The sequence below is a fragment of the Salvelinus sp. IW2-2015 genome, linkage group LG24 (assembly GCF_002910315.2).
Source record: "Salvelinus sp. IW2-2015 linkage group LG24, ASM291031v2, whole genome shotgun sequence".
NCBI classification, from domain to species: Eukaryota; Metazoa; Chordata; class Actinopteri; order Salmoniformes; family Salmonidae; genus Salvelinus; species Salvelinus sp. IW2-2015.
This window is the reverse complement of record NC_036864.1, coordinates 949,460-966,342: the sequence shown is the minus strand read 5'-3', so window position 1 is coordinate 966,342 and position 16,883 is coordinate 949,460. Positions and strand designations below refer to the sequence as shown.

The window sequence follows — 16,883 nt, the reverse complement described above, 5'->3', positions numbered from 1 at the left end:
GTTGAATGCACAATAAAATACCTTAAATATGTTTTACAGAATTAATGCTCTAGATTGCAATGCATTATGTGTAAAATGCTGAAAATTACGGTTGTTAACTGTAACTGGAAGCCTCCTGTAAAAATTACTCTAACATACTGTATTTCTTTACAGTAATAGCTTTGCCTACTGTAGATTTAAATGTTCAGTTTCACGCACCAACCTCATGCTGCCAGGTGAGACGAATGAATATCAGCCAATTTTAGAAAATAAAATATATATACAGTATCATTCAAAAGTTTGGACACACCTACTCATTCAAGGGTTTTTCTGTATTTTTACTATTTTCTACAAGAAAATAGTAAAATTAACCTTCCAACCAGGATTTCTGTAAATCACATTATGTTGGCTTTGCAGTGATGTGTAATTTCTATTGGAATCTAGCCAGTGTTAAGGCTTACAGCTACAATTTGTATTCACCCGCAACCTCTATTCATAATGACTGCCAGGGTTAAGAGGAACTACCTAAGTCATTTAAACTGGAACAACCATTTCAGTAAAGGGTGTATGTATTTCAAGGCCTACCTTCAAACTCAGTGCCTCTTTGCTTGATATCATGGGAAAATCAAAAGAAATCAGCCAAGACACTCTAGTTCCAAACTGTTATAGTCCTATATCCATCATGCCCTGTCTTTCAAAAGTCTTCGAAAGCCAAGTTAATAAACAGATCACTGACCATTTCGAATCCCACCGCACCTTCTCCCCTGTGCAATCCGGTTTTCGAGCTGGTCACGGGTGCCCCTCAGCCACGCTCAAGATACTAAACGATATAACATCCATCGATAAAAGACAGTACAGTGCAGCCGTCTTCATTGACCTGGCCAAGGCTTTCGACTCTGTCAATCACTATATTCTTATCGGCAGACTCAACAGCCGTGGTTTCTCAAATGACTGCCTCGCCTGGTTCACCAACTACTTCTCAGTCAGAGTTCAGTGTGTCAAATCGGAGGGCCTGTTGTCTGGACCTCTAGCAGTCTCTATGGGGGTACCGCAGGGTTCAATTCTCGGGCCGACACTTTTCTCTGTATATATCAACAATGTTGCCCTTGCTGCAGGTGATTCCCTGATCCACCTCTATGCAGACGACACCATTCTGTATACATCTGGCCCTTCTTTGGACACTGTGTTAACTAACCTCCAAATGAGCTTCAATGCCATACAACACTCCTTCCGTGGCCTCCAACTGCTCTTAAATGCTAATAAAACCAAATGCATGCTTTTCAAACGTTCGCTGCCCCCACCCGCCCGCCCGACTAGCATCACTACTCTGAACGGTTCTAACTTAGAATATGTGGACAACTACACATACCTAGGTGTCTGGCTAGACTGTAAACTCTCCTTCCAGACTCATATTAAACATCTCCAATCCAAAATTAAATTTAGAATCGGCTTCCTATTTCGCAACAAATTCTCCTTCACTCATGCCACCAAAGATACCACGTAAAACTGACTATCCTACCGATCCTCGACTTCGGCGATGTCATTTACAAAATAGCTTCCAATACTCTACTCAGAAAACTGGATGCAATCTATCACAGTGCCATCCGTGCGTCACCAAAGCCCCTTATACCACCCACCACTGCGACCTGTATGGTCTAGTGGGTTGGCCCTCGCTACATATTCGTCGCCAGACTCACTGGCTCCAGGTCATCTATAAGTCTATGCTAGGTAAAGCTCCGCCTTATCTCAGCACACTGGTCACGATAACAACACCCACCCGTAGCACGCACTCCTGCAGGTATATCTCACTGGTCATCACCAAAGCCAACACCCCCTTTGGCCGCATTTCCTTTCAGTTCTTTGCTGCCAATGACTGGAACAAATTGCAAAAATCTCTGAAGCTGGAGACTTATATTTCCCTCACTAACTTTAAACATCAGCTATCTGAGCAACTAACCAATCGCTGCAGCTGTACATAGCCCATCTGTAAATAGCCCACCCAATCTACCTACCTCATCCCCATATTGTTTTTATTTACTTGTATGCTCTTTTGCACACCAGTATTTCTACTTGCACATCACCATCTGCTCATCTATCACTCCAGTGTTAATTTGCTAAATTGTAATTACTTCACTACTATGACCTATTTATTGCCTTCCCTCCTCACGCCATTTGCACACACTGTATAAAGACTTGATTATTTTTCCTATTGTGTTATTGACTGTACGCTTGTTTATTCCATGTGTAACTGTGTTGTTGTTTGTGTCGCACTGCGTTGCTTTATCTTGGCCAGGTCGCAGTTATAAATGAGAACTTGTTCTCAACCTGCTTACCTGGTTAAATAAAGGTGAAATACAAGAACTCAGAAAAATATTTGTAGACCTCCACAAGTCTGGTTCATCCTTGGGAGCAACTTCCAAATGCCTGAAGGTACCACGTTCATCTGTACAAACAATAATACGCAAGAATAAACACCATGGGACCACGCAACCATCATACCGCTCAGGAAGGAGACACGTTCTGGCTCCTAGAGATGAACGTACTTTGGTGCGAAAAGTGCAAATCAATTCCAGAACAATAGCAAAGGACCTCGTGAAGATTCTGGAGGAAACAGGTACAAAAGTATCTATATCCACAGTAAAACAAGTCCTATATCGACATAACCTGAAAGGCCGCTCGGCAAAGAAGAAGACACTGCTCTAAAACCGCCATAAAAAAGCCAGACTACTGCTTGCAACTGCACATGTGGACAAAGATCTGATGAAACAAAAATAGAATTGTTTGGCCATAATGACCATCGTTATGTTTGGAGGAAAAAGGAGGAGGCTTGTAAGCCGATGAACACCATGCCAACCGTGAAGCACGAGGGTGGCAGCATCATGTTGTGGGGGTGCTTTACTGCAGGAGGGACTGGTGCACTTCACAAAACAGATGACATCATGAAGATGGAAAATTATGTGGATATGTTGAAGCAACATCTCAAGACATCAGTCAGGAAGTTAAAGCTTGGTGGAAATGGGTCTTCTAAATGGACAATGACACCAAGCATACTTCCAAAGTTGTGGCAAAATGGCTTAAGGACAACAAAGTCAAGGTAATGGAGTGGCCATCACAATGCCCTGACCTCAAGCCTATCGAAAATGTGTGATTTGTGGGCAGAACTGAAAAAGCGTGTGCGAGCAAGTAGGCCTACAACCCTGACTCAGTTACACCATCTCCTTCAGGAGGAATGGGTCAAAATTCACCCAACTTATTGTGGGAAGCTTGTGGAAGGCTACCCGAAACGTTTGACCCAAGTTAAACAATTTAAAGGCAATGATACCAAATACTAATTGAGTGTGGGAATTTGATGAAAGAAGTAAAAGCTGAAATAAATTATTCTCTCTACTATTATCCTGACATTTCATATTCTTTAAATAAAGTGGTGATCCTAACAAGACAGGGCATTTTTACTAGGATTAAAGGTCAGGAATTGTGAAAAACTGAATTTAAATGTATTTGGCTAAGGTGTATGTAAACCTTTGACTTCAACTGTACATGCAAAAACACATTTATTAAAAACAATTCCCAAAAAATCCACCTGAAGTAGAGCAAGTTAATTTTTCATTATATCTTTAAAAAATGTAGTTGGTGTGAATTCTCATTTAGTTTTGAGTCAGTACCACAAAAACATTTTAGTAGTAATTTCATTGACTTTGATTACAACTTACTATAGATATTTGACTTAAACATGCCTTGGGGATTACAGTGTACCGTACTTCTGGATCACAAAAAAACGTTTGACCTCTAGTGGTTGCATGGTATTGTTTTTTTTAAAGGTCATTAACATATTTTGAAGCATGCCTTCTAAAAGGCTACTTTTGTTACACCCATGAGTGAGAGGGCTGTACCAATTGAACTAATATGTGTTAGTAGCTTTCAAACAACAAACTGTGTGTAGGTGACAGATTCGAGTGTCAATAAGCCTCAAACCTTCAATGGTTGAGTATTTGCTATGTTTTGCTCTGTAGGCACTGCAAATTTGGAAGCCTTTGTTAAGGCCTCTAGAAGTGTAAGATATTCATACATATTTAATGTACAGTGTATATACACTACCGTTCAAAAGTTTGTCCTTGTTTTTTAAAGAAAAGCATTCTGTAGTTGCTTCTTCACTGTTGACGTTGAGACTGGTGTTTTGCGGGTACTATTTAATGAAGCTGCTATTTCTGATCAATTTGTCATTTTAATGGACAAAAAAAAATAAAAAATTTCAAAGCCAAGGACATTTCTAGGTGACCCGAAACTTTTGAACAGTAGTGTATATGTACTGTATATATTTGATATGCTGTGATATGAAAAAACATTACCTAGCAGCCAACCTGCTTGCACCAATCCCATGCAGTTACAGTAAAATGCTGTAAAATACAAACCCTGACTCCCCTCAATGAATCCAATTCATGTATTCATTCATTTAGCTGGCATGTCTGCTGCCAGTATAATAATGTAAATTTACAGGGGAAAGTTTTGCAGTGCACACACCCACCGTCGCTTCCCTCTCTCCCTGTGTCGCAAACACTATCCTGCCTCCACTCATTAGTAATTTAATACTGTTCATTTGGGCACATTTGTTACGCAGCTGTCTCTCTCTCCCCAATTTGCCTCCCCACCCGCCCTTCGTGAACTCTGACCAGCGTAGGCCCCATCACTAATTAATCTGTCATATTTAAGTCATCAGCTGAGTCTAACTTGTTTACTCCTTCTCCTGAAGAGATGCGCCGAGTCACGCCAATGCCGTGACTCATATCCGTGTAGCATTTTCAAAGAGTTACATCCAATTGATACAGTTCGTTATCGAGTCTCTCTCTTACCCTATATCGCAAGTTGAGCCCCACAAACCTCTTATAGCATTGCATACTGTAGACGTTAACACACAGAGAATTCCCGAGCTATACGTCTGTTGTGTATGACAGATGTGAGGTACAGAGAGAAGGTTGGGTGGGTCTATTTCGAACCAAGTAAGAAGGCTGTTTGTGTGTTTCTGTGTTGATGTTGGCTCCGAGAGGCTGAGAGATGACAGGTATTCATGACTGCTCCATATTGTACGTCAAATGGACGGTCAGGGGCCATAGTTGGCTAGGGACGAGCTGTCTATGTGAAGTGATGCACTGGCTGGGTGTGTGTGTGTGTAGTGTGTGCGCGTGGGTTCGTGATTGCCTGCCTAACGGCGTGCCTGCCTATCCACCTTTCTAGTGCCTACCTACCTGCCTGTCTCTCTCTCTCTCTCTCTCTCTCTCTCTCTCTCTCTCTCTGCTTGCCTGCCTGCCTGCCTCTGTGACATGTGCAGTCAATCTCCCAGGTGCTGGTTGTGAACATGGACAGACAAGGCACTGGGGCTTTTGACCAAGCTTACAGTATATAGTGACTCAATTCCTTTGAGGCCTGCCAATTTAAGGCTTTAAAAAATGTAAATATTGTGGTAAAAAACTATAACTTTTCTTCAAATCCAACCATCTCATTGATGCATCATTTTTGTTTGGTTTGATACTGGTGGCCTATTCTGATCCTTTCTGAGGCCTAGAGGCTTTTTGTGGTTCACAGTGTGTGTGGATGTTGAAGGTCAATCAGAAATGGCAGTTCAGTTTGTCATCTGCAGAGCGTAGAAAAATAGAAAAAAAGGATATGCCAATCACTCTCTCCCAGACTCTGCCCCTCTTCATGTAAATCTAGGGTGAAGTAACTTGTCCTTCAGTGGGCTAAATCAGGGTCACACAGAGTGATTAGTGGTAGTCTTAAACAAATCTACTTTGAAACAAAAGTATACACCTCACACACATGGTTATGGGCTTTAAAAAAGAAGACATCTGTATCATGGCATATATAGAGTCACAGAAGTCTGAAATATAACAAAACTGTTTAACATAGACACCTGCTTTTCAATGTTGTTTTTAACCATAAGACCTACATGATGCAATGAAAGTCCAATTTAGCAATCACTAAGTACTGTACCTACCCCAATACCCCCACAGAGGATTTAAATGTGTATTTCTCACACACGCTAATGTCTAACATGGTTAACTGCATTTCAGAGACATCTCTCTGATGGTGATATAATTTTAGTTTCAGCAGTCATCCTTGATATCTTCTTTCAGCTAAATTTCTTTAAGCTAAATTGCTTATTGCTCTCTCTCTCTTTTTCTCTCTCTCTCTCTCTCTCTCTGTGGATGCTTCACATTATTGTCTCCTCCATTGTACTGGCAGATAAAACAGAGAGAACTGTCTCTCTTTCACTCTTTCTCATCACAGGGAACAAATGCATGCTGGGAAAAATAAGTTAAAGAGAAGAATCACCTTAGGTTATATCTGACAATATTTCTTGACAATTTAATAGGATAAACAATTCAAAGGAGTTTGGGAGAAGGCAAAGGAAGAGAGAGAGCGAGAGACAAGAAGGGGGAAGAAAAAGCTTGAACCTATCAGTCTGACAGATACCATTTTTTCAAATTGGAACACATCAGGTTGTGGCCATTGTCTTTCATGGTTCTGGACCATTTTACCTTTGTGAGAAGGCTGAGGTTTTCAAGAGAACATTTCATCTTGGCAGGAAGTGATAAATGCATGAACTTGCTTTCTCCTGGCAGGAAACTTCTTTGGGAACAAAGTGGTTCCTGAGGTGAATACAACAGCGTAGTATACAGCATATCCAAGCCATGCGCATTCATGTTTACACTTCCTCAGCTAAACGCTATCCCTCAAAGCTTTACCAAAACATTCACTTGTTATCCAACTAATTTCTCAAAGATTTGTTCAGACTTTAAGTTCCATTTAGAACAAACATTGAGTCCAAAAAATTGAGAATGAGGCTCGTCTCAATTGAACCTTCTGACTCAGTGAAAACTATTTAACACCACACACACACACACACACACACACACACACACACACAACACCACACACACAACACACACACACACACACACCACACACACACACACACACACACACACCACACACACACCACACACACACACACACACACACACACACACACACACACACACACTTTATTTTGTCGGCCCTAGAAAGGCACTTGCCACTTCTCGTCTTCACACACTGATTCTACCATACATGGAGGGGTAGCCACGGGTACACATGTACACACACACACGAACGCACTATACCTATGTCTATAACTGTCACAGTGCGTTGTGTGTGGACCCCAGGAAGAGTAGCTGCTACATGTGCATTAGCTAATGCGGATCCTAATAAACTAAAACGCACACACACACACACACACACACACACACACTGATTATACCATACATAGAGGGGTAGCCTCTTAAGTGGCAGTTGATGAATTTAATCAGTGAATCCATTAGCTCGCTCCTGATTGGGGTATTTAACTACATAATAGAGAGTGGTGTCGGTGGCATCCACTGAGAGAAAGCCTGTGATTATGCACCACACTGTAATCAGGGCTGTTTCACAGCAGCAGACGTGGTGTGGAGAGGTTGCTAATCAAGGAAGTGAAGGACTCAGTGTGTTAGGACTGAGAAAATGGTGAGGAAAGGATGATCCCACAGTGTTTTTTTTTTTACCCCAATTTCGTGATATCTAATTGGTAGTTACAGTCTTGTCCCATTGCTGCAACTCCCGTCCGGACTCCGGAGAGGCAAAGATCGAGAGCCATGCGTCCTCCGAAACACGACCTTGCCAAGCCGCACTGCTTCTTGACACACTGCTCGCTTAACCCGGAAGCCAGCCGCACCAATGTGTCAGAGGAAACACAGTACAACTGGCGACCGTGTCATCGTGCATTCGCCCGGGCCACCACAAGGAGTCGCTAGAGCGCGATGGGACAAGGACATCCCGGCCAGCTAAACCCTCCCCTAACCTGGATGATGCTGGGCCAATTGTGCGCCGTCTCATGGGTCTCCCAGTTGCGGCCAGTCCAAGATCGAACCCGGGTCTGTTGTGACGCCTCAAGCACTGTGACACAGTGTCGTAGACCGCTGCACCACTCAGGACGCCTGAGGGGGTGTTACCTCTTAGTGTTCTTTGTGTGTGTGTGTGTGTGTGTGTGTGTGTGTGTGTGTGTGTGTGTGTGTGTGTGTGTGTGTGTGTGTGTGTGTGTGTGTGTGTGTGTGGTGTGTGTGTGTAGTCCACACTAGGAAAGTAAACAAGGAAAACATTTGTGACACTTCGCCGGACCTCACAAGGAAAATATATTTTTTAGGCTTAGGAGTTAGGGTTACAATGAGGGTTAGAGTTACAATCAGGGTTAAGGGTTAGATTAGAAGTTAGGTTTATGTTTAGGGTTAGCATTTTGAGGTTAAGGTGAGGTTAAGGGTTATGATTAGGTTCAGGTTTAGAGGTTAGGGAAAAAATTATTTTGAATGGGAATACATTTTCTTGGTTTATATTCGCACACACTACCTTTTAGGGGAAAAAAACGTGTTCTCTTTTTTCTAAAAAGTGTATTTATACTGTATGACTGTGTTGAACAGAGTGTGTAACGCATCCTTGGATTTGGATCATCCATAGTCCCAGTCCTAGCTAACTCATTAGAGAGGCTGTATAGTACTATAGGCTGTGTATACTGGAAGGATTCCCGGCGGTGTGGTGCTGGTAGTGCAGGGTTTGATACGATACGGCCTGCCTTGCCTTGCTGTGTAATTGATCCCTTTGGGCCGGCTGGTACGACAGAAACACACACACATGGCTGGCATGCCGTGCAGGACACATCCAGTTGAGGCTTGAACAGAATCACTGCAGAGAGGACAGATGCTCCGGCTGCCATGCAAACAGACTCAGCCGCTGCAAACCATTAGCCACCCACGCCGCCAAGCCTCCCTCCCTGAGACTGCATGGAGGAGCCGTGCATGATTCAAACCATGAGCTAGAAAGAGGCACATACCCTCACACACACACACACCCACACACTTACTCTCTCACACACACACCACACCCACACACACACCACACACACACACACACACACACACACACACACACACACACACACACACACACACACACACACACACACACCACCACACCCACACACACACACACACACACACACGTGTCACCTCCTTCATTTTGAAAAGTATTTCATGGTTTGGAAAACTTGTAGAGAGATCTCACATCGATTTATTTTTTTGTTACTGTATTATTCTTTACGGTAGCTGCACAGTAGGCTTTTGACCTGTGGGGCATATTGCTCCAATTCTATTGGTCAATTGTGGTCACACTCTGGTTTGAAAACGACTAAATGACTCCTTCCCCTTCCTCCTCTCTGTGATTTCCCTCCAGGCTCTATGACGTGACTGGAGTCCCTGGGGGCCCTCCATTCCGCTGACAGTACCATGGCGGAGGAGAGCATTGGTGACCATGACAGACAGCCTCAGCCCATACCACCAACCACCACCACCACCACCACTGGTCCATTACTACAGACATGAGCAACCTACACAACCAACTCTAAACCATGGTGGGCATTATCCACGAAGCAAGGTACAGAATGAATCCATCAACACAGGAATCGGCATCAAAACATAACGGGAAAACAAACGTCGAACCTAACCAATGTTGTTTTTATGATTCTGGCAGAATTATAGTGTTGAGGCATGGTGTTGACAAGTGTGCACTAAGATACACTGGTAATAATATAATATAATATATTAGTGTTGCAATTCTATTTCTATTGAAGTGTTGAAACTCCTCGCCTTGAGCTCAAAGGCCCCCAGAGTCCGTTTTGCAACACAAAAAATCCATGTGTATAGCATTAGGAAGAGCCATTGAGTTCTGTCCCATTATATTGACATGTCTTATACTGTATGTTGTTTTTAAATTATTACACCCATTACAGAGCCTTGTATCCACACAGAGGAATGAACGAGACACCACACACACACGCACACACAGTATACGACCAGAACCGTATAGACTGGTCTAGATACTGCCAGTATGTCTTGATGAAACAGAAAAGTCTCTGAGTAAATTTTACTTATCTTGTCATGAAAATGAATGAAGCCAGTTGTAAAGCAAGACAGTGCTTTTTCACAATATTATTTGTAAAGAACAAAATGTACAGTCGATAGTCTCAGTCTCGGTTTATGTTTTGTTTATGTTTACTGTCTGTTGATTCAGTCATCCTATATGTATCTCAGACAGTACGGTATGTCTAGGTTCGGACTAATTGTAGTTACGTGGGCTGAAAGCCCTTAAAGACATAAACATTAGGTGGTGAGTGAGATGATACTTTATAGAATAGCAAAAATAGCCAACTTACTAATGCTACCTACACTCAGAAAAAAAGGATTAGATTTGTTCCTAAAGTTGAACAACCATTTGTGATTGGAGTGGTACCCTCCTTTGTACTTTTAGATTAATTGTAGAGTTACCATCCATGACTGTATTTGTTAGTGACATGGTTGTAGAATTAGTTTGTTTTCAGTCCTGTGGCTTTCAGCAAGTGAGTTCCTCGGTGTATATTATCATTAAAATTAAAGTCTTTATGATAATACATTACATATCTCATAAGGCCTTATTTTGAGGCCTACCTTTACCCTAACACAGTGGCCCGAAACTCATATATTACTGTCCACATCAGACCTTGCAAGTAAGTTTAAGAGATGTTCATAAAATCATAGTTGAGGGATTTCCTTTTTTCCCCAGGAATTTTCCAACCAGGATTTCTGTAAAGCTTAGGAAATGTACAAGAATTTTGCAATCCTACCTTCAAGTCACATTATGCTGGCTTGCAAAGTGATTTGTAATTCCTATTGGAATCCAGTCAACGTTAGGATATCCAACAATTAGAATTTGTATTCATATGAAACCTGCATTCATAAAGACAGTCAGGGTTAGAAACAGTGTGAGGAGACTACCTACAGTGCCTTCAGAAAGTATTCATACCCCTTGACTTATTTCACATTTTGTTGTTTTACAGCCTGAATTCAACATGTATTAAATAGATTTTTTTTCCACTCACCCATCTACACACAATACCCCATAATGACAAAGTAAAAATATGTTTTTAGATTGTTTTGCAAATGTATTGATAATGAAATACAGAAATATCTAATTTACATAAGTATTCACACCCCTGAGTCAATACTTTGTAGAAGCACCTTTGGCAGAGATTAGAGCTGTACAGCTCTTTCTGGGTAAATCTCTAAGAGCTTTCCACACCTGGATTGTGCAACATTTTCCCATTGTTCTTATTCAAAATTCTTCAAGCTCTGTCAAATTGGTTGTTGATCATTACTAGACAACCATTTGCAGGTTTTGCCATAGAATTTAAGGCACATTTAGGTCAAAACTGTAACTTGGCCACTCAGGAACATTCCCTGTCTTCTTGGTAAGCAACTACAGCGTAGATTTGGCCTTGTGTTTTAGGTTATTGTCCTGCTGAAAGGTGAATTAATCTCCTAGTGTCTGGTATAAAGTAGACTGAACCAGATTTTCCTCTAGTATGTTGCATGTGCTTAGCTCTATTACGTAAAACATTTTTCCAGAAAACTCCCCAGTCCTTAACGATTACAAGCATACCCATAACATGATGCAGCCACCACTGTGCTTGAAAATTTGGAAGGTGGTACTTTGTAATGTGTTCTATTGGATTTGTTCCAAACGTAACTTTTTGCTCTGTATACAAAGTGTTGCTTTGCCATGTTTTATGCAGTATTACCTTCGTGCCTTTTTGCAAACAGGATGCATGTTTTGGAATATTTTTATTCTGTACAGGCTTTCATCTTTTCATTCTGTCAGTTACGTAATTAGTCTTGATCCATCCTCAGTTTTCTCCTAACACAACCACACACTTTTTTAAAGTCACCATTGTCCTTGCTGAAATTCCTGAGCGGTTTCCTTCCTCTCTGGCAACTGAGTTAAGATGGATGCCTGTACAGTATCTTTGTTGTGACTGGGTGCATTGATACACCATCCAAAGTGTAATTAATAACTTCACCATTCTCAAAGAGATATTCAATGCCTGCTTTTTTTCATTTTTACCCATTTACCGATAGGAGCCCTTCTTTGCGAGGCATTGGTCTCCCTAGTCTTTGTGGTTGAATCTGTGTTTTACATTCACTGCTTGACTGAGTGACCTTACAGATTATTGTGTGTGTGGGGTACAGAGATGAGGCAGTCATTCAAAAATCATGTTAAACACGAATATTGCACACAGAGTGAATCCATGCAAATTATTATTACTTGTTAAGCACATTTTTACTCCTGAACATATTTTGGAATGCTGAAACAAAGGGGTTGAATACTTATTGACTCAAGACATTTCAGATTTTCATTAATACATTTGTAAGAATTTCCAAAAACTTAATACCACTTTTTTGACATTATGGGGTATTGTGTGTAGGCCAGTGACAATTTAATCCATTTTAAACTCAGGTTGTGAAACAACAAAATGCAGAAAAAGGCAAGGGGTATGAATACTTTCTGAATGCACTGTAAGCCATTTAAACTTGAACAACCATTTCAGTAACGGAGGCAAAAAATATTTCAAATGTATTGGTTTAGTTTAGAAAAATGTATGTTATTTATCTTTGTGTAGCAAAAGATGAATCAATCAATGAATGTACCTGCAAAAACACAGATATTAAAAACCTTTTTTTTTATCCACCTGCAGTAGAGCATGCAGGAAAGTATGATGATGGTAATAATTATCGTACACATTTGCAACAGAAATGTACTTTTACATTGTACCCCTTTTTTTGAGAGTGAAACTGTGATGATTGTACCTTTTTAATATTTAAAATATGTACCCTAAAACAGGGTTTCCCAAAGTTAGTCACGGTGGAATAAAAGTGAACATACTGTACACAAACACAAACTTTGATCTCTGGAGACCTAATGTGCTGTACACTGTGTGATGTGTATTTACACTGGGCTTAAAACAGCGTTAGTTTATTTGATGTGTGGATGAAATGTAATATGAAAGCGCTGATTAAGATAACAGCACTGATAGCTTTGAACTTTCTTCTCCTGCGAGAACATGGGGAGTGTCTGGGGAATATCAAACACACACACACGTCTAACATAAAGATCCTCAATCAGCCCTGGTAGCATTTGATCACATCTTCCTCATGCCCTGATTCTACTAGTCCTACTTTCTCTGTTATCAATCTAAATCATACTAACGTGTCTATCCTATAGTACCTCACCTCAATCATTTGATCACATCTTCCTCAGGCACTTTAATATAGGCCTAGTTACACGCTCTGTCACTTATCAATCTAAATCATATTATCCCTTTATTACTATTTTGGGGCACAAATCAGCCTTTATTAGAGAGAGCGAGAGAGAGAGGCATCAAAATATGGCCTCAAGCCATATTTTATTTCCATAAGTTGTTTTTCTTATTCAAGAGAATACTGATAGCTATTGATTGTTTCGTTCTATTTCCCTGTAACAGCACAGTAGTTCACGCCATTTGAATTTCCCCCGAAGTTCTGTCGCGTCCTAAAAACATTTGTGCCGTGAAAATGCTACACCTTGTGCTATTGTCAATAAAGTAACATCTCATTGATGCTCTTGTTTTGGGTCACCCTGAACGTTGGGCAGCTAAAGCAGAATATATATTTTTGGCCAGCAGGATTGCCTTTAGTATTCTCCTAAGCATCAGACATCTGTTCCTGGAGATACACTACTCTGATTCAAAGGGGTTGGGTTACATGTGGAAGACACATTTCAGTTGAAGGCATTCAGTTGTCCAACTGACTAGGGACCACCCCTTTCCCTTTCCCCAGTATAAGATTAAGAAATAACATATTTTCTATGTAAACCTATTCAATAATCATGCTATACATTAATAGCCAGTTTCCATTTTTATAGAGATCAGATTTGAGTGCAAGATTTGCAATATTATATTTTACCACGGCCAGTGTGAGAGAGATTTTGTAGTGGAAGAGAAAGGGAAGCCAACACAGACAGAGTCTCACTGCCTGCGGTCTATTTAAAGTCATTTGCATTCAAATTCTCCTGAGATATCACAGAGACACCCTGCCACTACTGTACTAGGCTACCATGTTTTCGCCATTAGCCTATGTTGAATGAATGGATGGATGGATGGATTAATTAATTCATTAACGAAAGAACAAACAAACAAACAAATAAATCAACAAATGAATGAACCAACAAACAAACAAATTAATGCTTAATTTCCATGTCATACCACCACCACATTGTTGTCTATTCCGTCCACTGTGTTACTGCAATGCAGTCTCAGTGTAAACCTTATTTTACCACTAGAGGGCAGCGTGACTGTCACTGCCATAATGACGCGGCAACAGCATCTCTAATGGCGCTAATTGGCAGGTTGGCTGGTGCTGCACTGGGTGTATTAGTGGGAGACATGCCCCTCTTCTTAGCCCGGATACTCTTGGGTCATTCCCTCCATACCTTCTCCTCTGCAGCCACTGAGTACACTACACTGTGACATTATCCTATTAAATGACGCAGGTTCATTTAGTTGCTGATTGCTCCATTCCTGTTGTTTTTATCCCCAGATATCCCCAGTTTTAATCTAACACCTGCCCCCTTTCATGGCAATTTGCACTCTGTGTAATTGTCAAGGGTTCATTATTAGAAATGAAGCAGCCCCGGCAATCTTGGAAAGCATCAATGCCTTTATCACGTTGGCTGGAGACCACACATAGGCCAGATGGCGTGCCGACCAGCTACACTTTTCTTTCTCTCTCCAGATTTCTTCTGTGAGGCTGATTAATTGTTTTACAGTTCTGCACTGTAAGACTTGTTTTGTTACTATGGTTTAATGCCCCGGCAGAATTCACAATATTTGAATGCCAGAACATACTGTTGTTGACAATGATTAGTATGGGACTGTCTAATTTCTTCATAACTTCCTTTCAGAGCTGTAGACATTTGAATAAATTCCACATACAGTATCTATTATGGGAATAATGGGAGTGAAATATACAACGTTCATTTAGGGACAGTCATTGCGGAGTAGGTAGATGTGGACCCTAACAACTTGTCCAAGGTATTCTTCACCCCCTTCAATGTCAACATTGAGATTTGGCATTTGGTAATCTAATCCTAGATCTGTCTGTGGTTATGGCCTGGGCAACTTCTACCACAAGCATTGATTTATTTAGCATGTTTTGAAGTTTTAGCAACTTAGCACTGTTTAAGGATTGTCTGTGATTAGCTAGCATTGATTATCCTGTACTCTGACAGAACTTGTGTTCTCGTTGATCTGCAGGTCTCTTAAACACAGTCAACGACAGCCAACACTGGAGGGTTTGGGGGCACTTGAAGTCGAGAGCGAGGTCTCATCTTTGACTCTGGAGAAGCTATTTCATGTTTCCTGTGCCCTGACTCCTGGCTCCACCCCTCTGCGGCTCCGACCAACCAATGACCACCTGCTGTAGATAACCCACTGTCTGTCATTGGATCAACATGTCCCGTCTGCCCCCTTCTATTAGCGTCCGTCTGCTTTGTAAATGAGCCCTCCACGGCACCCTCTAGTGCCGTGGAGGTCTGGTTTCCTTCAGCGCCTTGTCCAGAGAGGGAGAGAGTGGTGTCTATGGAGCCATTTAGATCGACTACTGTACTGTTCAGCTCCTGTCTGCTAATGTTCATGGACAGAGGACTACCACTTACTTCAACCATACCTGCTTCTGTTAGACTGCAATGGGACAGAGAGATGTATCCCAAAGAAGAGGATTATTGTGAACCTGGCCCGAGGCTTTCTGATGAGTCTGACCTAGCGCCAGACTATGGACTGGACCAAACGTTGGACTGGATTTATCCAGACTATGGACCAGACTGGACCGGATGACATGCTCACTGCTCGCCCTGTGCTCTGCTGTGAATAGCCTTCTGCTGGAGGAGTACACCTTTGGCACTCTCCATATTTTTATAGACCAAAGAGGGAAAAAAAATAACAGTTTATTGTAAGACGAGATGGACGAAAGAGAAATGGATACTTGTTTTTCTCGCTCCACAACAATGACGGCCCTCATAGCTGTAGATGTTGGGCTTTATGTCATTCTGAACATAGACTATGGAGTCTAGTGGGACACGCATACAATCAAAGGAGTTACCTTTAAACAATTTGCTGGCATTTTTTTCTCTGACTAAACCCACCCACTGTATTTTGAAACTGGAGATATATGTAAACATATATCTATGTATTAAAAAAAATCTGATTTGCATTTTTCAAAAGCTACAAATTGGGACACATTGCAATAAGCATGGTTGGTAAAAACGGTAAAAGAGCAAAACTACTGATCATCAATGAGGCGAAATGAGAATGTTGAAACTGTCATTTCTGATTGAGGCGGGCGGGTGGTGAAAAGACAAATTGCATTAAATGTATTTTGAAAGGCCTAAAACGTATATATTTAACAGTTTTATATGTTGTACCTTTGTAGAGAACCTTATTCGACATGAATAACGTGGTCACAAAATGGCAGCCATAGAACGTGAAAAACAAGCTCTCTAACGCTGGTTTGTCCTGCTCTCTTTCTGTTCTCATGACAAGTAGCTTCTCCCCTCTCATACCTCTAATCTCCCAATCTATCAAAAAATGCTCTTGAGTTATGTTTAAATATTTAATGGTAATATTTTACAGATGCCTGTGAGAGTGTCTTGCAGTGTACGGTTTTAATGTGGTTAACAACTCTGACACAGCATAAACAATCTGACTGAACCCTCAATGCAACTGATTGAATTCCGGCCTGAGAGTCACTATCTATCAAAAATTGAGCTCATCACAGACAGAGATTTTGTCACTTTAGTCAATGAGCAGCCTTTGGATCCTGCTGATTGCTGCAGTATTGCATTGTAAAAGGCGTGGAATACTTACTCATTTCTCTATAATATCTCATTTATTTTTGTGCTTGTGTTTGTCGCACAATGCTGACCTCCAGTCCTGAGAGACG

The 16,883-nt window shown here is 41.3% G+C and overlaps 1 protein-coding gene across 2 annotated transcripts in view; it reads left to right on the top strand.

Moving 5' to 3' along the window:
• tafa5a (TAFA chemokine like family member 5a) overlaps positions 1-16,651 on the top strand; it is a 165,698-nt gene extending 149,047 nt beyond the window's left edge. For both annotated transcript variants that reach the window (XM_023969735.2, XM_023969736.2), the window contains exons 4-5: positions 9,271-9,471; positions 15,200-16,651. In XM_023969735.2, coding sequence (XP_023825503.1) covers positions 9,271-9,279 — 9 coding nt within the window. In that variant the 3' untranslated portion in view covers positions 9,280-9,471; positions 15,200-16,651. The remainder of the gene's footprint in view (positions 1-9,270; positions 9,472-15,199) is intronic.
• The last annotated feature ends 232 nt before the right edge of the window (positions 16,652-16,883 follow it).